This window comes from Phocoena phocoena, chromosome 10 (genome assembly GCF_963924675.1).
Source record: "Phocoena phocoena chromosome 10, mPhoPho1.1, whole genome shotgun sequence".
Lineage (NCBI taxonomy): Eukaryota > Metazoa > Chordata > Mammalia > Artiodactyla > Phocoenidae > Phocoena > Phocoena phocoena.
The window spans coordinates 86,105,586-86,124,541 of record NC_089228.1 but is presented as its reverse complement, the minus strand read 5'-3'; the positions used below and the strand labels follow the sequence as shown (position 1 = coordinate 86,124,541).

Sequence of the window (18,956 nt, the reverse complement as noted above, 5' to 3'; positions counted from 1 at the left end):
AAATATTAAGTATGATGAAGCAAAGAACAGGGGGAAAAAAAGAGACGGAATATCTTTATTGAAGAAGGAAAAGAGAGAGAGAGAGAGATAAAATCCTCATTAAAGAAAGAAAAAAGAATCACCTTGATAATCAGTTATAATTTCTTATATGTAATCCCACATTTTTATAAACTATTTGAAATCATTAACCCCAGGCCCAGTAATAGTGTGGGAATTTAAAATACCAGGTAGTCTATTTCCCTAGCAACAAGAATTATTAAGATTGTTGCTTATAGTCTGCAATGCTTTACATTGTCCCATTTGAAAAAATAAGCCTATTAGTAGAAAGCACCATCTAGAGCTTATATTAGAAATATAGGACCCCATTTATAATCATCCTCCCAGATTACTATACCCTTATATCAGTATCTCTTTCCAACACTGTTACATTATATTCTCTGCATATACTTCCTATTTGTGGAAAACATTAAAATAGCTTCTAGGAAAAATACACCAGTTTTCTATAGTATTATTAAGTGCTTTATGTAACTACTTTGATTCCAAGTGATTGGTTATGAAACCTGGAGGGGAAAAAAATCTTTTAAACTTATCATTAATAATGAATTCTATGAAAGCACAAGAAGTTAAAATTTCAAATTTATAACTTATACATAATTAACAAAAATATGCTTTAATGTGAGAAAAACATATTTCTATATTTAAGGAAGAACTGCATCATCTCTTAAGAATTCAAAAAACTAATACGATTATTTTTTTCTCCATATATACCTAACAAGGCAGTTTGAGTTAATTAACTCCTAAAACTGTAATCAGGAACTGGTTTCATTATGACAATTGTTAAACTTTTTTCAACAATTTCTATCCTATAGCTTCTAATTATATAGAAAGGAATCTGCTTGAAAGTCTAAATATAACTGACCATGAAAATAAATATTTGCTGATACCCCTAGGGGAAAAAATATGACAAGGCGGTCCTAATAGAAATAAGGCAAAAGGCAAGAGAAATTGAGGAGTAACAAACTCTTCATATAGCCTACTTTTTTTCTACTATGCCGTCTTGTTCTTTTTGTTAAAAAACTGTTTGGAGAAAATTCAATCTTTGGAATAGCCAATATTGAACAATAATGCAAAGGAGAAGAGAGGAGTATTATTGGTATTGGTAGACTGGATCAACGAAAATCCATAGGATACCAGAATTTGAAAAACACCCAGCCAGTCTCAGTGATATAATTGGGTGTTCCTTTATAATTCCTTCCTGAGTATGTGTCATTAAAGCCATAAGGATTAAAACCTGCAGCAGTTAAGGGAGGGGCATGACAATATTTGTTAGGAATACACTGAATGAATACTTCCTCCTTCCAAAATGAATACCTTGTTTTCCTTTTTGTTCTCTTAAGGTGGATTTTGGCTAAGGAGGAAGAAAGAAAGGAGTGTCAACAAGACACAGAAACATTTCAAACTACTGCCATCTTCAAATTATCTCTGAAACTAAATTGCAATTTGTTTATTCAAGAGTTTATTGCTTTAAAAAAAATAGTACATGTTTTCCTATTATCATTTGTTTTAATTCTGTGCCTTCTTAGATAAGTGCTTCAGCATAAGCTGCCATCTAATAATCTCACTTAACAAGAAAAGGAATGATCTTGTTCTTTTTCATCTTTACAAAGACAAGTGGCCAATTGTCTTCCAGTGCAAATTCCCCTCTATTACTCTTGTTTAATTTTTCTAAATGACTTTTTAAAACACATCTCATAAAAAGTCACTCTGCTTTAGTAGCTATTCAAAGTTATCTAGTGTTTCCCATTAGTTTGGCCTCTAATTTTAAATTTCAGTAGGTAGTATTCAACCATATTGTCACATTATGTTTAGCAATAACTGTATGCTTATTATTCGAGTATTATAACCCTTAATTTTTCTTATACTCAATATACTCTCTTTTTAAAAATCATCCATGCTACGACAGATTATCCTTGTTTCGTTCATTGTTATCGTTTTCTTGTGAGCTGGTGATTTTTACTTCTGGCTTTGGTGGTCTTTGAGGGTCCAAGTCAGCCTGGAGGAAAACAGATGAAAACAAAGATATTTAGCTCTTTAGTTACAGAGGCAATAAAATTTACAAAGGAAAAATGACTCACGATTGCCTTTAATCTTATAAATATTCAACTAAAAATAGTTCCTTGGGTTCCCTATGTTGTTTAGTCTATCATCACCCAGTGGACATGACAATCTCAAACTTTACTTGTTCAGAAGCCCTTTCTGGGACCATAACCCACCACGTGCTTAAAGGGCACAGACTCACCTCCTGAGCTTCAGGTGTTATTTTTCTCAATTTTTTTCTTTATTTCCTTTTGAGCTTTTCTTTTCAACAACATACCTACACTTTTCATTTTAGCATTTTCAGAGAAAAGGGAAGAGTAAAATGCAGCAGTCCTCCTCTCATGTCACATTAGTAATCCAGCCCCATACCAGATGTCTTTTATTAGTTTTCTACTAGAATTCACAAATTCTTTGTGACTATGGTACCAAGCACCATCGAGTAGATAAGAGGACAGAAAATGAAAACATAAAGGCAGCTTCTGGAACAGCAACCCTGCCCCTTGGATTTCTCATACATTAATGATATCTCATTACAGTTTGTCTTTTACCCACTGGACTGAAAACTAAGGGAGTAAGATTAGAATTAGCTGGTTTTCAAACTCTGTTCCATGGAATCCTGGAAGTGCCATAGCTTTCACGTCCTAAGTGCTTGAATAATTCCCTAAGTGTGAGCACAGATGCACACACACACACACACACACACACTTCATGCATGCACACAAGTGAGCAAAAGCAATAGAAATACCTCTTCACATCCACTGCCAGCTCCTTGAGACTTTATTTCCTCGTCCACTGCTTCTTGAAGCTCATTATTAACCTGGTCCAGTTCCTCGCCATTTTCTTCATTGGTGCCTCTGCTCACACGAGCAGGACCTGCCTGCTCCTCCCTGTGATCCAGGATCTCCTCTGCTTGCTCTGGAGCTTCAGTAGCCTCCCCGCCTCCTTCCTCTTCAACTCCACCATTCATTCCTGAAAAGTCTTCCTTCTGTCCCACTTCCTTATTTTCTTTCTCTCTATCTTCCTCATCTACTATTTCTGCTGGCCTCTGATGGATCAAAAGGAATAATGGATAAAAATAGAAAGTATAACAGAGATTTTCCATGGCACATTATAATAATGTAATAATTATAATATCACTGTCAAGTGAAACTTCCTTACATTTGCATATATACAGTATATCTTGTGTTAACCTTTACAAATATACCACTCTTCACAAATACTTTCTCATTTAATTCTCACAATCATCCTGTGAGGTTGGTATTATTCCCATTTTACAGGTGAGAAAACTAAGGTCTGGGGAGACCAAGTATCTAGCCCAAGATTCCACTGTTTGTAAGTGGAACAGCCAGAATGAAAATGAACCATGTGACTCCAAAATCAATGTACTTAATCCCCATGGCAAAGAGAAAACTACACTGCAGGATACTTGGCCAATGTCTAGTGGCCCAGAGGAGGAGGTAAAAAAAAATTCTTTGTGGAGAGATTATCATCCCCACCACTAGTGTCTGGTATGTATTTAAATCTCTAAGTATGAAAAAGGGCAATGGCGATGGCCAGGATGTGAAGCCTGGTTTTCTAAAAATAAACATGGACAGCTTTCCACACAATGCCTAAGAGAGCTGACTGTATATCTCTAAATACAAAAAGTGATTGTCGAGGGCTTCTCTGGTGGTGCAGTGGTTGAGAGTCCGCCTACCGATGCAGGGGAGACGGGTTCGTGCCCCGGTCCGGGAAGATCCCACATGCTGCGGTGCGGCTAGGCCCGTGAGCCATGGCCGCTGAGCCTGTGCGTCCGGAGCCTGTGCTCCGCAATGGGAGAGGCCGCAACAGTGAGAGGACCGCGTACCGCAAAAAAAAAAAAAAAAAAAAAAGTGATTGTCGTGCAGATCCAAGGCCAAGAAACTATATATTCTTTCTATAAAAATAAGAAACGCTCAAGTATTTTACAAACTAGGCATTTTTACTGTTATTTAGATACATGTAAGTCTGTTTTAAAAGAGAACAGGAGGCCAAGTTCCAGAGCCAAGACTTCGGAGAAAGACCCAGGTTCAAGGCCTGGCCAGGCACTTACTGGCTGTTACCTAACTTCTTTGAACTTCATATTCCGCACTTGTAAAATGAGAATATAATAAAACTTCCACGGAGGTTAAATAAGTTACCTACAGTGCCTAGCAAAGCACCTGGCACATCATGATCCTAAAAAAAAAAAAAATTAAATACCTTCCCATTTGTTATAATACATTCTTTCCTGGACCTACCATATTTCTTCATTGGCCTTAATAAAGTATGAGTTTTTTAAAGGATAAGGTAGAAACAGAATTTGTTTTACGTTAGGACCCCACTTCTGCCTCTTTCTAGTCATCTGACACTGGACAGGTCAGTTAATCCCCTGGTATCTGTTAAACAAAGGTTTGAGGTGCAATTAACTCTGACCTCCCTTCCAACTCTGGAAGTCCAATCTCCTCTAACTACCCAAATTCTTATTATGGGACTATTAATGGTCTTCTTATAAAAGTTATCATAATGCTCTCAGTTTAGGAAGTAAAGAAGGAAGCAAATGGAGCAGAGTAGACTAAAAAAACTCAGGATAAAATTCAGCACAACATTATTTCGAAGAGGAAAGAGGCAGGACCATGAATTCCTATACTCTGTCCAACACAAAGTCTCAGATTTGATTACATGATATCAAAGATGCCATTTAAAAAAATGAAGGTTAAATAAATGAATTCTTAAAATATTCCAATAACCATCGTCTTTGTCATCAAAGACGATGTCATCAAAGACGATGTCATCAAAGACTAAATTAAATAATAGTACACTGCTTCTGCATCTTTCAAATTTCCATTCAGTTGCTTAGTGTCAAACTGTGTAGAGCCCTAGTGATCCCTAAGCATGCTGCCCAGGGGGAGGCCCTTAGGGAGGCCAAATGCTGCACAGAAACTAAAGGTGGGAGGGGATGGATCTGCCAGATGGTGTGGAAAGAAAAGGCAAGAGATTTATAAAATGAAACCCACAGCGCTTGGTAAGGATTTCTGGTTTTTATGCATAAGACCTAAATGAATGAAGGTGAGAAAAATTTTCAATTTCCAAAGGAGAAAACACTATGTTCCCATCTCCACACGCTTGTCCCACCCTCTCTCAATGCAGAGAACAAAGACGGCAGAGCATTGACGCAGACGCACTAGAAGTGATGACAGGAGAGTGTGGCAAGAGACAGGGTGGGCACTGTCTGTGAAAACAGAGCAGAGGAAATGTCTGGAGCCAAAGGTGACATTTATGTCACTGAGGAGAAAGGGCTTCTGAGGGACCCAGGGAAGGAACCGGCAGCACCAGGAGGTCCAGAGGCTTGCTCAGTAAGACACTGGGACAGAGAGGGGACTCTGGGCGGGAGAGAGTTAGAATAAAGAGCCTAATGTAAAATCGATAGCTAGTGGGAAGGAGCCGCATGGCACAGGGAGATCAGCTAGAGGGGTGGGATAGGGAGGGTGGGAGGGAGATGCAAGAGGGAGGGGATATGGGGATATATGTATATGTATAGCTGATTCACTTTGTTATAAAGCAGAAAATAACACACCATTGTAAAGCAATTATACTCCAATAAAGATGTTTAAAAAAAATGCACAGAGAAAAAAAAAAAAGGAGCCAACTCAGAGAAACACGGCGGGTGGCTCCCCACTAACCTATCAGAAGAGGCCATGGAAAGGCTCAGGGGTCTTGGACCGAGAGACAGCAAGTTCCCTTGATGGTGACTGAGGGATTTTTTAGGGGATACTCACAGGGGGACTCTAAGAGGCACTGGAGGGCTCTCAGGCACCATGACTCGAGCTAATGGGCCTGGAGCAGCTGTTTGTGCTGGGCTAGATGCCAGGCATTCAGAGACAAATACGACTGTGACATCAAAGAGCCCAGAGCAGTACTGCAGCACATCACGTGATCGTGGGGCAGGAGGAAAGAGCGGTAACTCAGCGTGTGGCAGCCTGGGGCCACATCCCACACAGTCTGGGCACTGAGGTTTCTACAGCACTGCGTGAATGGTGTCCATAGGTGGAGAGCAAAGGACAGGCAGCAAATACACCAAGCAACCGTCACCCGTATGTGCCGAATGCCACTCTCAGCATTCATACCTTCATCATTTCCTAAAACCCTCACAAGAACCCTACGAAACAGGCTTCTGATGCCCATTATATGAATGAGGAAAGTGAGAAATCCCTCAACGCTGCCTGCATCACACCGCAGGTGAACCAACAGGGTTAAGATGGAACCCAAGGTGGTCTTGTCTCAAAGTCCTATATTCTTTCTCCAAGAAACAACACAAGCAGTTGCTAATGTACCTAGCACTGCTGCAAGCACACCCAAGTATACTTTCAATGGCCAGAAAATATGACGTCTGCAGTAGGCAACATGACTTTTAATTTTAATTCTTTTAAAGAATTACTGACCTGAAAACAAAACATTTCTGGATTTCTATTAAAGACTGGTAGATCTAGGGAAGGAACATTATAAACATTGTTAGGCAGAGTACTTGAAGCAGGACATAACAAAAATCCAGAAATACTACAGCGCTAATGGCCAATGAGAGCAAAAAGATTTCTGTGCAAGTTACCTCTGAAAATTGGATAATCGTGTATCGCACTTCTAGAAATTGTAATCCTTACTGTGCCTAAAGTTGCCTTATTCAAAGCAACTTTGGGTTTTGGTTTTAAAGAGAAGTTATACAGCATTTTTTTATACAGCATTTTTAATACAAAATCTTTAATAATGATACCAGAAAATTCAAATTTTAGTGTAACCATTCAGGAATCTAGATATGTCCCTTGCCTCTGAGAATCTATTACAAGAGCTTGCTAAAGTCTGCTAAGGTGACTACGGCTGTCTAAATGGGAAAAAGTCTGTTTTCCTTTACTGATATCTGGATTTATACCTAAAAGTTACAGAATGATAGAGTGTTGGTTTCTAGGTTTTAGTTTTAAGTCTCTCATCCTACCCCTTTCTTTGCTCCCAATCCCCAAACGCATATACATTTTTTTTCCCCTTTAATGAAAAGAGCTGGGCTGGGATCTACCCTAATCTCTTTTTAAGGATGGAGACACCTAGCCCTAAATTCAGCTCTGTTCTCTTCGCTGTTATTACCACGACTACTAACAAGCGGTATTATGCTTTCATCCCATTATTTCTATTAGACTTTCCCAGCACAGCTATTTTAGTAGTCATCAAACGAAGCCATATCTGGTTGGCTCAACTTTAAGAAATGCTGGATTATGGGGCTGAAATACCAATTTGATCAATTTAAATAAGATGGTTACATTAGTTTAAAGGCTTATAATCCTTTAAAATACCCTGAGTGTAGTACGAAATTTATTATTACTACAACACAATTCAGGACAAAAAAAAGAAAGAAAGAAAAAAATGCTTCTATGACAGATCTGTAATGAATAAATGAAAAGCAATGCGCTTTTTGGTGTAATCTCCTTTGAAGCAAGCGTTAAATTATTAAAGATGTTTCTAGTGTATACATCAATCAAATCATCCCCAGAAGGAACACTGAGTTTTACACCCATACACACGCACACAGATAAAATCTATACCGTGGTAAGGGCCTACAAAGAAGTAAAAAAAAAAAAAAAACAGCACTCCTTCTATAAGAGAGTGGGTGTCCATTATTAGATAGCCATACTATATTTGAATAATGTGTTCCCACTCCACTCCACCAAAAAACAAAACAAAACAAAACTTTGCAACTATTTAATTTCTTCAAAATTCCCAAGTAGTTCTCAGCCTCTGCCCGTTTAGCTGGCCCTGCCTGATTGCCCAGCTAAGCAGGGACAGTCACAGCCAGCCAGACGCCAGTGTTAGCGCAGTGAGCCAGGGGTGACGTGTACACAAAACCCACGTTCCACCCGCACCTCAAAGAACCTTACAAGATTCCGATGATGTTTGCAATTTTGACAGAGAAAAGTGGACACAGGAGGCAAAAGGGCGAGGGTGGAGGGTGTGGGGAGAAAGGGACAGGGACATGGATGGAAAAGGTAAGAGTTAGACATCGCAAGTTCAACTTGAGAGAGTGAGGAAGGAGGAAGAGAAGCAGGAAGGGAAGAACCCTCTTTCCCAGATCCAATAACACTGTCCCTTTTACACTGAAGGGAAGCAGAGCTCCCACATGTGACGCTGCCTCTCCTTCCTGCAGAAGCCAGTTCTCATGTGATTCCAAGAGACTGTGTTCATAACTGAAGAAGCTCGCCAGGCAGGGGTGGGGGTTCCTGGACAAAATTTCTGCCTGCTGATGTTTTCTACAATGGTGATGTCAGCTGCGCGAAATGAAGCAGCCGTGGTCTGTTGGGAAGGCAGGGGTCACTGCAGCTTCAGTGACCCACCTCACCCTTTGGAAACTGAGGATAATAATGACCTCACAGAAGTGCAATAAGGACCAAACGAGATCATGCACATGAAAGACCACTATAAACTGAAAAGGCTACAAATATATATATACATATATGTGTGTGTGTGTGTGTGTGTGTTTATTATTGTTACCACTCCATCTTTCTTGCCCTTGGATGGAAAGAGTTGAGAGGCTGTTGTCTGATGAAATAGTATAATACAGGATTTGCACTACAGTCATGAAATCGTATTCTAGTGGGCCACTTAGAGCAGTCTCCCTTCTAAATCTCATTCACGTGAAAACAAACAAACAAAATATATCAAGACACTCAGCAATTATCTTGCCCTTCTTAGTTAATACAGTTAATATGCAGGCTGATGTTCAACTTCTGGCCCAATGAGACGGTTAGGTGTGATTTTCATAAACTAATCACCCTTGCTTTTAGTCACTTAGTTTATTCTTTGCTTCTGAGTGCCCTGGTATGCACTTCTCACAACAAATTTACCATCCAATAGCTTTTATTTTTTCTGAACTCTATTCACTCTTAAAAGTAATACAAATGTGCCAGCAGTAAATACCAAGAAAGGGTGACCTCCGTAAATGAGTATATGCATTTAGGTAATGCACGACTTTGTCTTCAGTTGTAATGACAGGTTGGCAGTAGCCGGTTATTCATCCTGTTTCTACCTTTACCCGGAAGGCTCTTCCTTCCCTTCGTTAGACCCACCTTCTCTTGAAGCCTTCCTGGTCCCCTCAGGCAGTTGTCACTCCTGATTTGCGCCCTCAGAACACCTGTCAAACTCTAATCACAGTGTGCCATTATCCCCTACTTATGTTTGATATGAAAATAGTGAACGTGGGGCACTTCCCTGGCAGTCCAGTGGTTAAGGCTTCGCCTTCCAATGCAGGGGGTGCGGGTTTGATCCCTAGTCAGGGAGCTAATATCCCACATGCCTCTCGGCCAAAAAACCAAAACATAAAACAGAAGCAATATTGGAACAAATTCAATGAAGACTTTAAAAATGGTTCACGTCAAAAAAAATCTTTTAAAAAAAAAAAGGAAAATTGTGAACGTGAATTGCTATCGAGTACGTAGATGCCTCAAACGATGTTTGGAATGACTGTGGAATAATGGGGAAATAACCTCAGCTCTAGGGAGGCCTTCTGGAAGTTTCTAGAAGCAAGGGCTCTTTCTTCTTCATCTTTGTGTCCATCACCACATTTCCCACAGGATTGTAATTCATCGTCTTGAATTAAACCCAAATGTGCCTCCCACAGATAAAAGCCAACAGAGTATGTGCCTTCAGGAAAGGACAGATGATGGTGACAAGGCTCACGTCTGTTGCGCGCTCTCCAGGGACCTGGTCCTATGTTCCATGCACCTCATATGCCTAATCGTATTTAAACTAACCTCATCACCATTTGAGGAAAATACTATTCCCATCCCAACTTGCAGATAAACAAACTGAAGCAGAGATAGGTAAACTTGTCCAAAAGCCCCACCAATAGTGACAGAGGGATATGAATGCTTTTCTGACCACAGGACTGTACTACTTCCCCAAGATAATGTACAGAGCAACATTCCAAACTCAACACGATGCTAAATAGTTACTCGCAGCCTCATGTCTTCCAAGCCAATGCCTCTCCATCACCGGGCATCTTGTTAAATGCAGATTCTGAGTCAGCAGTTCTGAGCCTCTGCATTTCCAGCAGCGCAGGTGCTACTGATGCTGCTGGTCCCCAGGTGACACTTGGTGAGGCTCTAAACCACATATAACACAGGTATGGTCATAAATACACCACCACCCCTAAAAGACATCTTTGGTTAAAATTTCTAATTGTAATTATGCCTCGTTAGATGAAGGTCATATTTTAACTTAAAAAATATGAATTTTATTGAAAACTGGGAGAAAATAGTACTGACTGTTGACAGAATGATATTTAGCCATAAAGACAGTTCTACAAGATTTATTCTAATTACATCACCCTGCCACTCTTTCTTAGGAGTCACTTTATAAAAAAGAAACACATCATTGTTGCCAAGGCGATAAACCAGGAAGATATTTTTACCTGTGCTTAAAGGTCTTCTCCCCTGGTGTTTATGTTGAATTTAGTCAATTTGTGACTAAAATTTTAAGAGAACCAGTTTTCACATAGACACTGTTTCTCCATCCTGAACTTTCAGGACTAGCTCATTCTTGTGAGTAATTGTGTAATACTATATTCTGTATAAAGCACAATTCTTACGTTTCGCTGGAGTCAAGAAAGGGTATTCATTATACTCTCCCCTATATACTCACTAAACTGATGTATATAATGATTGCACAAATCATTTAGATGGTTCCAGTTTCAAAGCCTCACTGACATCAAGAACGTCCGGAGTGCAGCTAGATTAACAGACATATTACACATATATGTACAATTACAGATAATACGCACCCTTAAACATAGAAGTGTTTATAAGAAAGGTGAGACTTTTACCTTTTAAAAAGCACTTTTCAAAAAAAAAAAAAAAAAAAAAAAAGCACTTTTCTTATCATAAGCAATTGCTCTTGATACTGTTACTAGAAAAGTGACACCAGACTTTCTCCTTAACATGACACCAGCATTGATATTCCAAGTGCCTTTTTGCCTGCATTTGCCTACATGCATATCTTACTATTTATTTTGTAAGGGATATCCTGGGAAAATGGTTGATTTGTATGGCAAGACAGAAAAGGTCTGGTAGTTGTTATTGCTGTCTGCATCCTAGCAGGGATGGCTCAGGGGAAACCATAAGTATTCAGGTTTTCTAGAGAATATGCATGCAGTTACAAAGGTTAACTCAGGAGTCCTGAGTGGTAAGAGGAAAGAAGATGGAATATGGAAATCGTATGGAAATGAGCCACAAAATATCTGAAGCATCAATTACTTGGAAGGTATTTTCACAGACAGATGAGGCTGCTCAAGTGACTTACACTTTAAACTCACATCACACCTTTGAAAGTAACAGCAGCACCAAAACTTGGAAATGGGAAAAGGCATCTAAACAGACACTACAGCTGATGTCCTACCTACTTTAGAAGTAAGTGTTGGGACTTCCCTGGTGGTGCAGTGGTTAAGAATCCACCTGCCAACGCAGGGGACGTGGGTTCTGAGCCCTGGCCAGGGAAGATTCCACATGCCGCGGAGCAACTATGCCCACGCGCCGCAACCACTGAAGCCCACGCACCTAGAGCCCGTGCTCCACAACAAGAGAAGCCATCGCAATGAGTAGCCCCTGCTCACAGCAACTAGAGAAAGCCCATGTGCAGCAACAAAGACCAAATGCAGCCCAAAATAAATAAATAAAATATTAAAAAATAAATTTAAGAAAAAGTAAATGTTGCTTTTTCTTATATTTATATCAGAATTCCCTGAGAAGTATATTTGAATGTTTAAAACCCTCGCTATCTGAGATAACAGCACATGCTACAACTTTCTAGGCAAGAGAGCCTACCTAACCACCCAACTGTCCTCCTCATTCTTACCTGTCAGGTCTCCCTCCCTGAAATACCCTAGACCTAGAAGCTGGAGCTCAGAACGGCCCCCGCCACACACACACAAATGAAAATACTACCTTAAATGTCCATTTCTCCATGAAGCATTTGCTACCTTTGAAATTTGGGAGTAGGATTTGTTACAGGCTTTGGATAGAAGGTGTTTCTGTGGATTTGATGGCAGAATTCAGGCAGAGATGTTGAAAGTAAAGAAGTTACTACACTTGTTTTTATTTCTGTTCCCATAGAGACTAAAATCATCTCCTACCCAAGCTGAATGAGGTGTTTGGAAATAATCAGTTTCAATTTTTCATGACAGCAAAGTACTGCTTCCCGTTTTCAGCTTTCAGAGGCTTACATTCACAGAAGGGAAAAAATGGTTTAATGTGGTTTGAAGTACAATGGCCTACAAAAAAGGGTGGTTCTATTTACAGACATGACCCTCTAAGGACACAGGGAGAGGGAAGCTTTGGCCAGCCACCTGCTGAGAGCTGGCTCACCCAGGCCCGCTGAACTCCACAAGTTCCCACAACACTCATAGGATAAGATATAATACCTTGAAAACTTATATTTATATAGCTATTTAGCCATCTTAGAAAAAAACCTGCCCCATTAAGTTTTCTCACTTCAGAAGCGTTGATTTTCTTTCGCTTACATCAGAAATCGCTGAAGGCTATGTTTTAATGTTTAACACCATTTCCATCAATTAAACACAAATCAACAAAGGTGATGTCACAGAAGGCCTTGTTGATGATGCACAGGGAAGTTAAGAAGCCAGAGCATCCTCATCTTAACTCTTCCCACTGTGTGTGATGCTTATAGCACCAACCACGAACATGGTTCACTAAGAGGAGGTGACCTGAATGCAGAGAATGGTGAAAATACTGTTTGTACGTAATTCCTTTCATTTCAGGGAAGGCAGTGAAGGCCGAGTAGCCCTTCGCACAGATGGAATTTGTCTGTGAGATAATTAGAAGCCCCTAATCTCCCCACTTCCCAACCTTGAAGTGTTGAGACAGAGCACCAGACTGGAAGCCAGGAGCCCTGGGCGCCTGTGTAGACTCCCCAACCCCCAGCAGGCTGTGTGTTTGTGGGAAAATGGCTTTCCCCACTACAGTATGGGGATTTGTTTCTTCAATGGCAAAGCAAGGAGTTTATTCCAGCCTCCTTTCTGGTTCTGAACATTTCCTAATTCTTATTTTAATAAATACATTTCACTGAAATAGATGTAGGGGTCTGGTCAAAAGAAGCAGCCTCCTTTATCTTTCTGTGTATTTTACACATGAACATGAACAAGTAACACAAACAAGCTCTCCATTGAGCTTACCCTTCATAAGAGAAGCTGTCGGTGACTGCTGATTCTCCAGAAGGGACAAGATATGTCAATGGGTATATCTGGACTTCAAACCTCCTGCTTCTGGTTATAGCCTCTAGGCTGCAGATTCTTTAAAATGGCATTGTGTTCTATATGTGTAGATTAATCATCACAAACTTAAATGCCCCCAGTGGCAGGGCAAATAACATAAATGTGTAATTCAGGACAGGTATGAGGTAATAGGGAGTGCTGAGGTCTGCAGTAAACTGAAGAGTACACGCCCACTAAAGAGATTCCATATTGTAAGCCCTGGGCCAGCCAAAAACATTCTCTCATAGGAGATTTGGTCACAGGCTGCCAGTTTATCATCCCTACTGCAGATTCTATGAAGCCAGTTTATTTTCACAGCGATGAATTAGTGTGAAAGAGATTTCTGGTTAAACACAGCAGACTGAACAAATGTGTGTGTGGCGGGGGTGGTTTGTAGCTTCCTTCCAATTTCCCTCTAAATTTTAGGTAAGGGCAACTTTAAAAGGGATGAAGCTAGAGAGATACAGAAGACCGGAATTTTGGAAACAGCCACAGAATTTGGGAAACTGTAAAGGCACTGGACATGGGGCCGATTAACAGCAGAACCAAGTAAGCTAAAATTTGAGTCTGTAGGGAGGGGAAGCCAAGAAGCAAACTTTGCACATTGAAAAAACCTATAGAAGGCTTGGGGATTGGAGGCACCATCTGTCTCTGGAAGAATGGGCATAGGTATCGATATAACTAAAAACAGGTGGATTGGCTTAGAGTCTTTAAATGAAGGAGGCAGACTCCCAAGATCCCCTTGCTGACCTTGGAGAAATAAATGAGGTTTATTCTTTAAAGATATTGAACTATAAGGAAGCTGCACTCAAGCAAAGTGAGAACAAGGGCACCGTACTGAAACCCAGAAGGATATATCTCTCTACTTAAAGTCTTTTACTTAAGGTCCCCAAGCCACCTTCCCACAGTCAGATCCCAAAGTGCTCAAAGCCAGGCTTACACCGTTAAGGCAAGAGGTTGAAAGACTCCACTCAAAAGAAATAGACCAACCCAAAGGAACTACACAGATACTGAAAATTGGAGGTACGCCAATGAAATGGCAAAACAAATCACTCTACAGTGAAACATCCCTAGCCTGATGAGCTCTGCCTGTGCACAGAGAGTTTCCTTAATGCTTCCTTCTAAAATCTAACCAGACATACACCTTAAATTTATACAATGTTACATGTCAAATATACTGCAATTAAAGAAAAATCTAACCAGACAACCAAGGAGAGCCTCTAACATGGAGACAGAGATCATGGAGATAGAAAGATAGAAAGAAAAAAGAAACAGAAGAAACAAACATAGTTCTGGAAAAGAAAGTTTAAAATAATAGGTTAATCCTTGGAGAAATAAGGGAAGAGACCACATACATAAAATAAGAATAGGATGCTATAAAAAGGAACATTCAGAGAATATGAAAGAGCTCTTAAAAATTAAAACCACGGGGCTTCCCTGGTGGCGCAATGGTTGAGAGTCCGCCTGCCGATGCAGGGGACACGGGTTCGTGCCCCGGTCTGGGAAGATCCCACATGCCGCGGAGCGGCTGGGCCCGTGAGCCATGGCCGCTGAGCCTGCGCGTCCGGAGCCTGTCCTCCGCAACGGGAGAGGCCACAGCAGTGAGAGGCCCGCGTAACGCATAAAAAAAAAAAAAAAAATTAAAACCACGATGGCTAGAAAAAAATCAATAGATGGAAAATAAACCCTGAAGCTTGTTGATTTTTTTTTTAAAGTTGAGAAAATAGAAAAAAATCCATGGAGGTGGAAAGTAGGAGAGATAAGTAGAGGATCAATCTAGGAGGTCCTATATCTGAATACTTGTAGTTCCAGAGGAAAGTAAAGAAATAGAAGAAAATTATCTAAGACATAATTCAACAAATTTTTCCAGAACTGAAAAACAAACATTTTCAGAATAAAAAAGCCCATTGAGTGACTTCCCTGGTAGTCCAGTGGCAAAGAATCTGCCTTACAATGCAGGGGACGTGGGTTCGATTCCTCGTCAGGGAACTAAGATCCCACATGCTGCAGGGCAACTAAGCCCACGAGCCACAACTACTGAGCTCGCGCCTCAACTTAGAGAGGCCACGTGTCACAAATTACAGAGCCCGTGTGTCCTGGAGCCTGCGCACCACAACTAGAGAAGAGAAAACTCGCACACCACAACTAGAGAGAAGCCCACGCGCTGCAACAAAAGATCCCACATGCCTCAACGAAGATCCAACGGCTGCAACTAAGACCTGACACAGCCAAAAATAAATTCAATAAATAAATAAATCTTTAAAAAAACACAAAAAGCCCATTGAGTACCCAGTCGAATAAGTAAAAAGACCTGCACCAAGGCACATAACTGGAAATTTTCAGAACACCAGGAACAAAGGAAAAAGCCTAACAGCTTCTAGAGAGAGAAAAAGGATTATTTACAAAGGATCAGGAAACAGAATGACATCAAACTTCCCAACTGCAAATCTGGATGGGAAGGCCAACTGAGCAACACATTCAGAATTCTGAGAGAAATTATATCTAACCTAGAATTTTATATCTAGTCATGCTTACAGTCAAGTTTGCTAGAGAGAGAGAAAAAAAAAAGACATTTTCAGACATGCAGAGTCTCAAAAAATAAAAGTTCCTCCCATGAAGCTTTTCCGAGGCAGCTGCTAGAGGTGAGCTCCACAAAAACAACGAAGGTATAACCAAGAAAGAGGAAGATGTAGAACCCAGGAAATAGGGAATCCATCCACGGGAGAAGCAAAAAAATTCCCAAAATAATGGTGAAGAAAAATACCAGGATGACTCTGAAAAGTAGATCCAAAGAACAACTAACCAGCCTGAGGCAGATGATCGAAAGGCTTGAGAAAAAGATCAAATTGAGATTTATTATCACTGTGTACATCTGAGTACATCAAGAGGAGATCAACAGTTCTGGCAGAGTTTGGAGATGGCTTGGTAATGACTACAGAGAATAGAAAACTAATCAAATGAAAACTTAGAAAACTAAGCAAATGAAAAAAACATAGGCAATTACTAAAATAGGGAGGAGGAAAAAATATTACACAAGAATATTTCTCTATTCCATGAGAAACAGCTAATAGCTCAAATCGGTTAGGTCTATAGAGCAGGAAGAATCCAGGCGGGGAAAGCTGGGGCAAGTGGTTGCAGTTTTTGTCATAATTTTTCTTGGATTGGTTGACTTTTAAAAAGAGTACATGTGTAACTTTGTTATTAAGGATTTATTACGTTTTAAATCAAGCAACAAATAAGAAAATAATATATACCACAACCTCCAATTTAAAAAAAAAAAGAAAGCTTTCACTGCTCCTGTGTTCATGACGCTGGTTTAAATGCTATTTAATGAAACTACTTAGCATAAAAACATCTTGCAATTCTCATTTTATTACTACTCAAAATCAACTACAAATGGATGGAAAAAGCTATAAAACAATCCAAAACCACGCTGAAGTTACAATCCACATCTTCTGCTCTCTTCTCTCAAATGGAACAAAATCCAAAATATAATTGCTTCTTTGCCTATTTTATAGGTATGTATTTGCCTGTGTCTTTGAGATGGGGGCTTCTCCTGCCTGATCTTTACTTACGAGAGGCAGTTTACTTAACTATAATGGAACGGTCTCATTTCTTGCCTCCTTAGCTTGGAAAAGCATCAGTTTAAAAATGGAACACAATGACACATAAGTCATTGGTGCCAGGTATAGCCACAGGTATTAGTTAATCAGGCACTTCCCTCACTGCTTACGGGAAACCAGATTGATTTAGAATGTGCATGCAAAAACATTAATTTTTGAAAGAGTACTTTATTCTTATAAGACCTAAACTCTCCCCTGAGAAAAGGTATTTGTTCTGGCCTCCCCAAACCTATAAAAGAATGTGACATTCTTCAGTTTCCCATGGGTTTGGACGTAGTATTAGATCCAGGATCATTCATTTGTCTCTAAAAAATTAAGAGTCTAGACCTTGGGACAGAGCTCAAACATGTTTTTAGCTGAAATTAGTCCACAGTGCCCCATTACACACACTTAAACACATAAACAATGCCAGATGGGATCAGTAGAGGCCATGAAAGACTATGGAAGATCTGAAATTTTTCCATACTTAACAAGCTAACACATTAGCCTGCCATCTCTTCATGGGTGCTGGCAGAAGACAAGAGACTACTGGGTCAGAGACAAAGGACTTTACTGCTCACAGCAATAGCAGTAGCCAGAGGATCAGCATTTGCACCCACTCCCTGAGGCCCCATTTCCACAGGGCAATGAGAAGGGGGTGATACACATGGTGGCTTATATTACAGGGGAAGGACCCCATGCTTAGAGAACCCAAATCATTTTTCTCCAAATATTTTCATTGTGGTAAAATAAACACAGCAAAAAATTTTACCATTTTAACTAGTTTTAAGTATACAATTCAATGGCACATCTTTTATAATGGATAGTAAACGCGCCTGACCTTTGCACTCTAGGGAGACATTATCTTTATTATACTGGACCATCAACAAACCTAGCCTTTGATCCACACCAGGATTTCTCAGTCTCAGCACTATTGACATTTTGCACTGGACAATTTTTTGCTGTGAGGACAGTCGTGTGCATTACAAGATATTTAGCAGATTCCCTGGCCACTACCCACTAGATGTCAGTAGCACTCCCTCACTTATAATGATCAAAAACGTCTCCAGAAATTGCCAAATATCCCCTTGGAGGCAAATCACCTCCAGCTGAGAATGACTGCTCCAGAGGAAGTCACTATCTCTGTCTTTTGAGGCTGTTCACTACACAAACATCCTTGAAAAAACAGTCCAGAACAAAGGCAATCTGTGCCTCTACTCACAAAACATGCAAAACACAAGAGATCCATGGAGAACTGCCTCTCGACAGAGGCCTTAAAATTTACTTCTGAAACTTGATCTGCTTTTCAGGCATAGATAAAGTACTTGGCCAATTTGCACATGATATTACACGCACACGCACCCTTCTTCGTGGTACTTTGACTAAAGTTACAACATGAACCATTTAGATGATAGGAAACAAGTTCAAAGAAGTTAAGTAGGTATGGCCCGAAAGGAAATGTATGTATCATTTACAGCTGAGCCAAGTAGTATATAATAGTTCTTTTCTTATGCAGGAATTTTTCCCCTCCTTGGGTTAATAATCGGCTTTTGTGGGGGAGGAGTGCATTTAATACTCTTCCCCAGAACACTCCTGTGCTTTGAAGTTAGACACACCTGCATTCAAATCCCAATTCCTCTACTTAACAGTACAAACCCGGACATGTAATTCCACCTATAGGAGCTTACTTTATTTCCATACATAAAGTGAAGGTGATAAGACCTATCTTACAGGGTTGTCATAACAATTATATGAGAAAGTGCCTAGTACAGTGCCTGGCACTCAGTAGGTACTGAATAAACAGTAGCTATTGCTATTACAGGTCCTCAGAGTGGTTCTTACTATAATGGAGCGTTACACTAATTTCTCCACACTCTCACTTGGTTTTCCACAATATTTATAACATAGCTGCTTAGGATATGGAGCAAAAGACCACCAGGCCATAGAGAGAATGACTC

The 18,956-nt window shown here is 40.1% G+C and overlaps 1 protein-coding gene across 1 annotated transcript in view; it reads right to left on the bottom strand.

Moving 5' to 3' along the window:
* Positions 1 to 1,954: 1,954 nt before the first annotated feature.
* The window catches only part of DCDC2 (doublecortin domain containing 2), a 152,783-nt gene continuing 135,781 nt past the window's right edge, over positions 1,955 to 18,956 (bottom strand). Inside the window, exons 9-10 of the mRNA XM_065886003.1 lie at positions 2,843 to 3,142; positions 1,955 to 2,053 (exon numbers count right to left, since the gene is read on the bottom strand). Coding sequence (XP_065742075.1) covers positions 1,955 to 2,053; positions 2,843 to 3,142 — 399 coding nt within the window. The remainder of the gene's footprint in view (positions 2,054 to 2,842; positions 3,143 to 18,956) is intronic.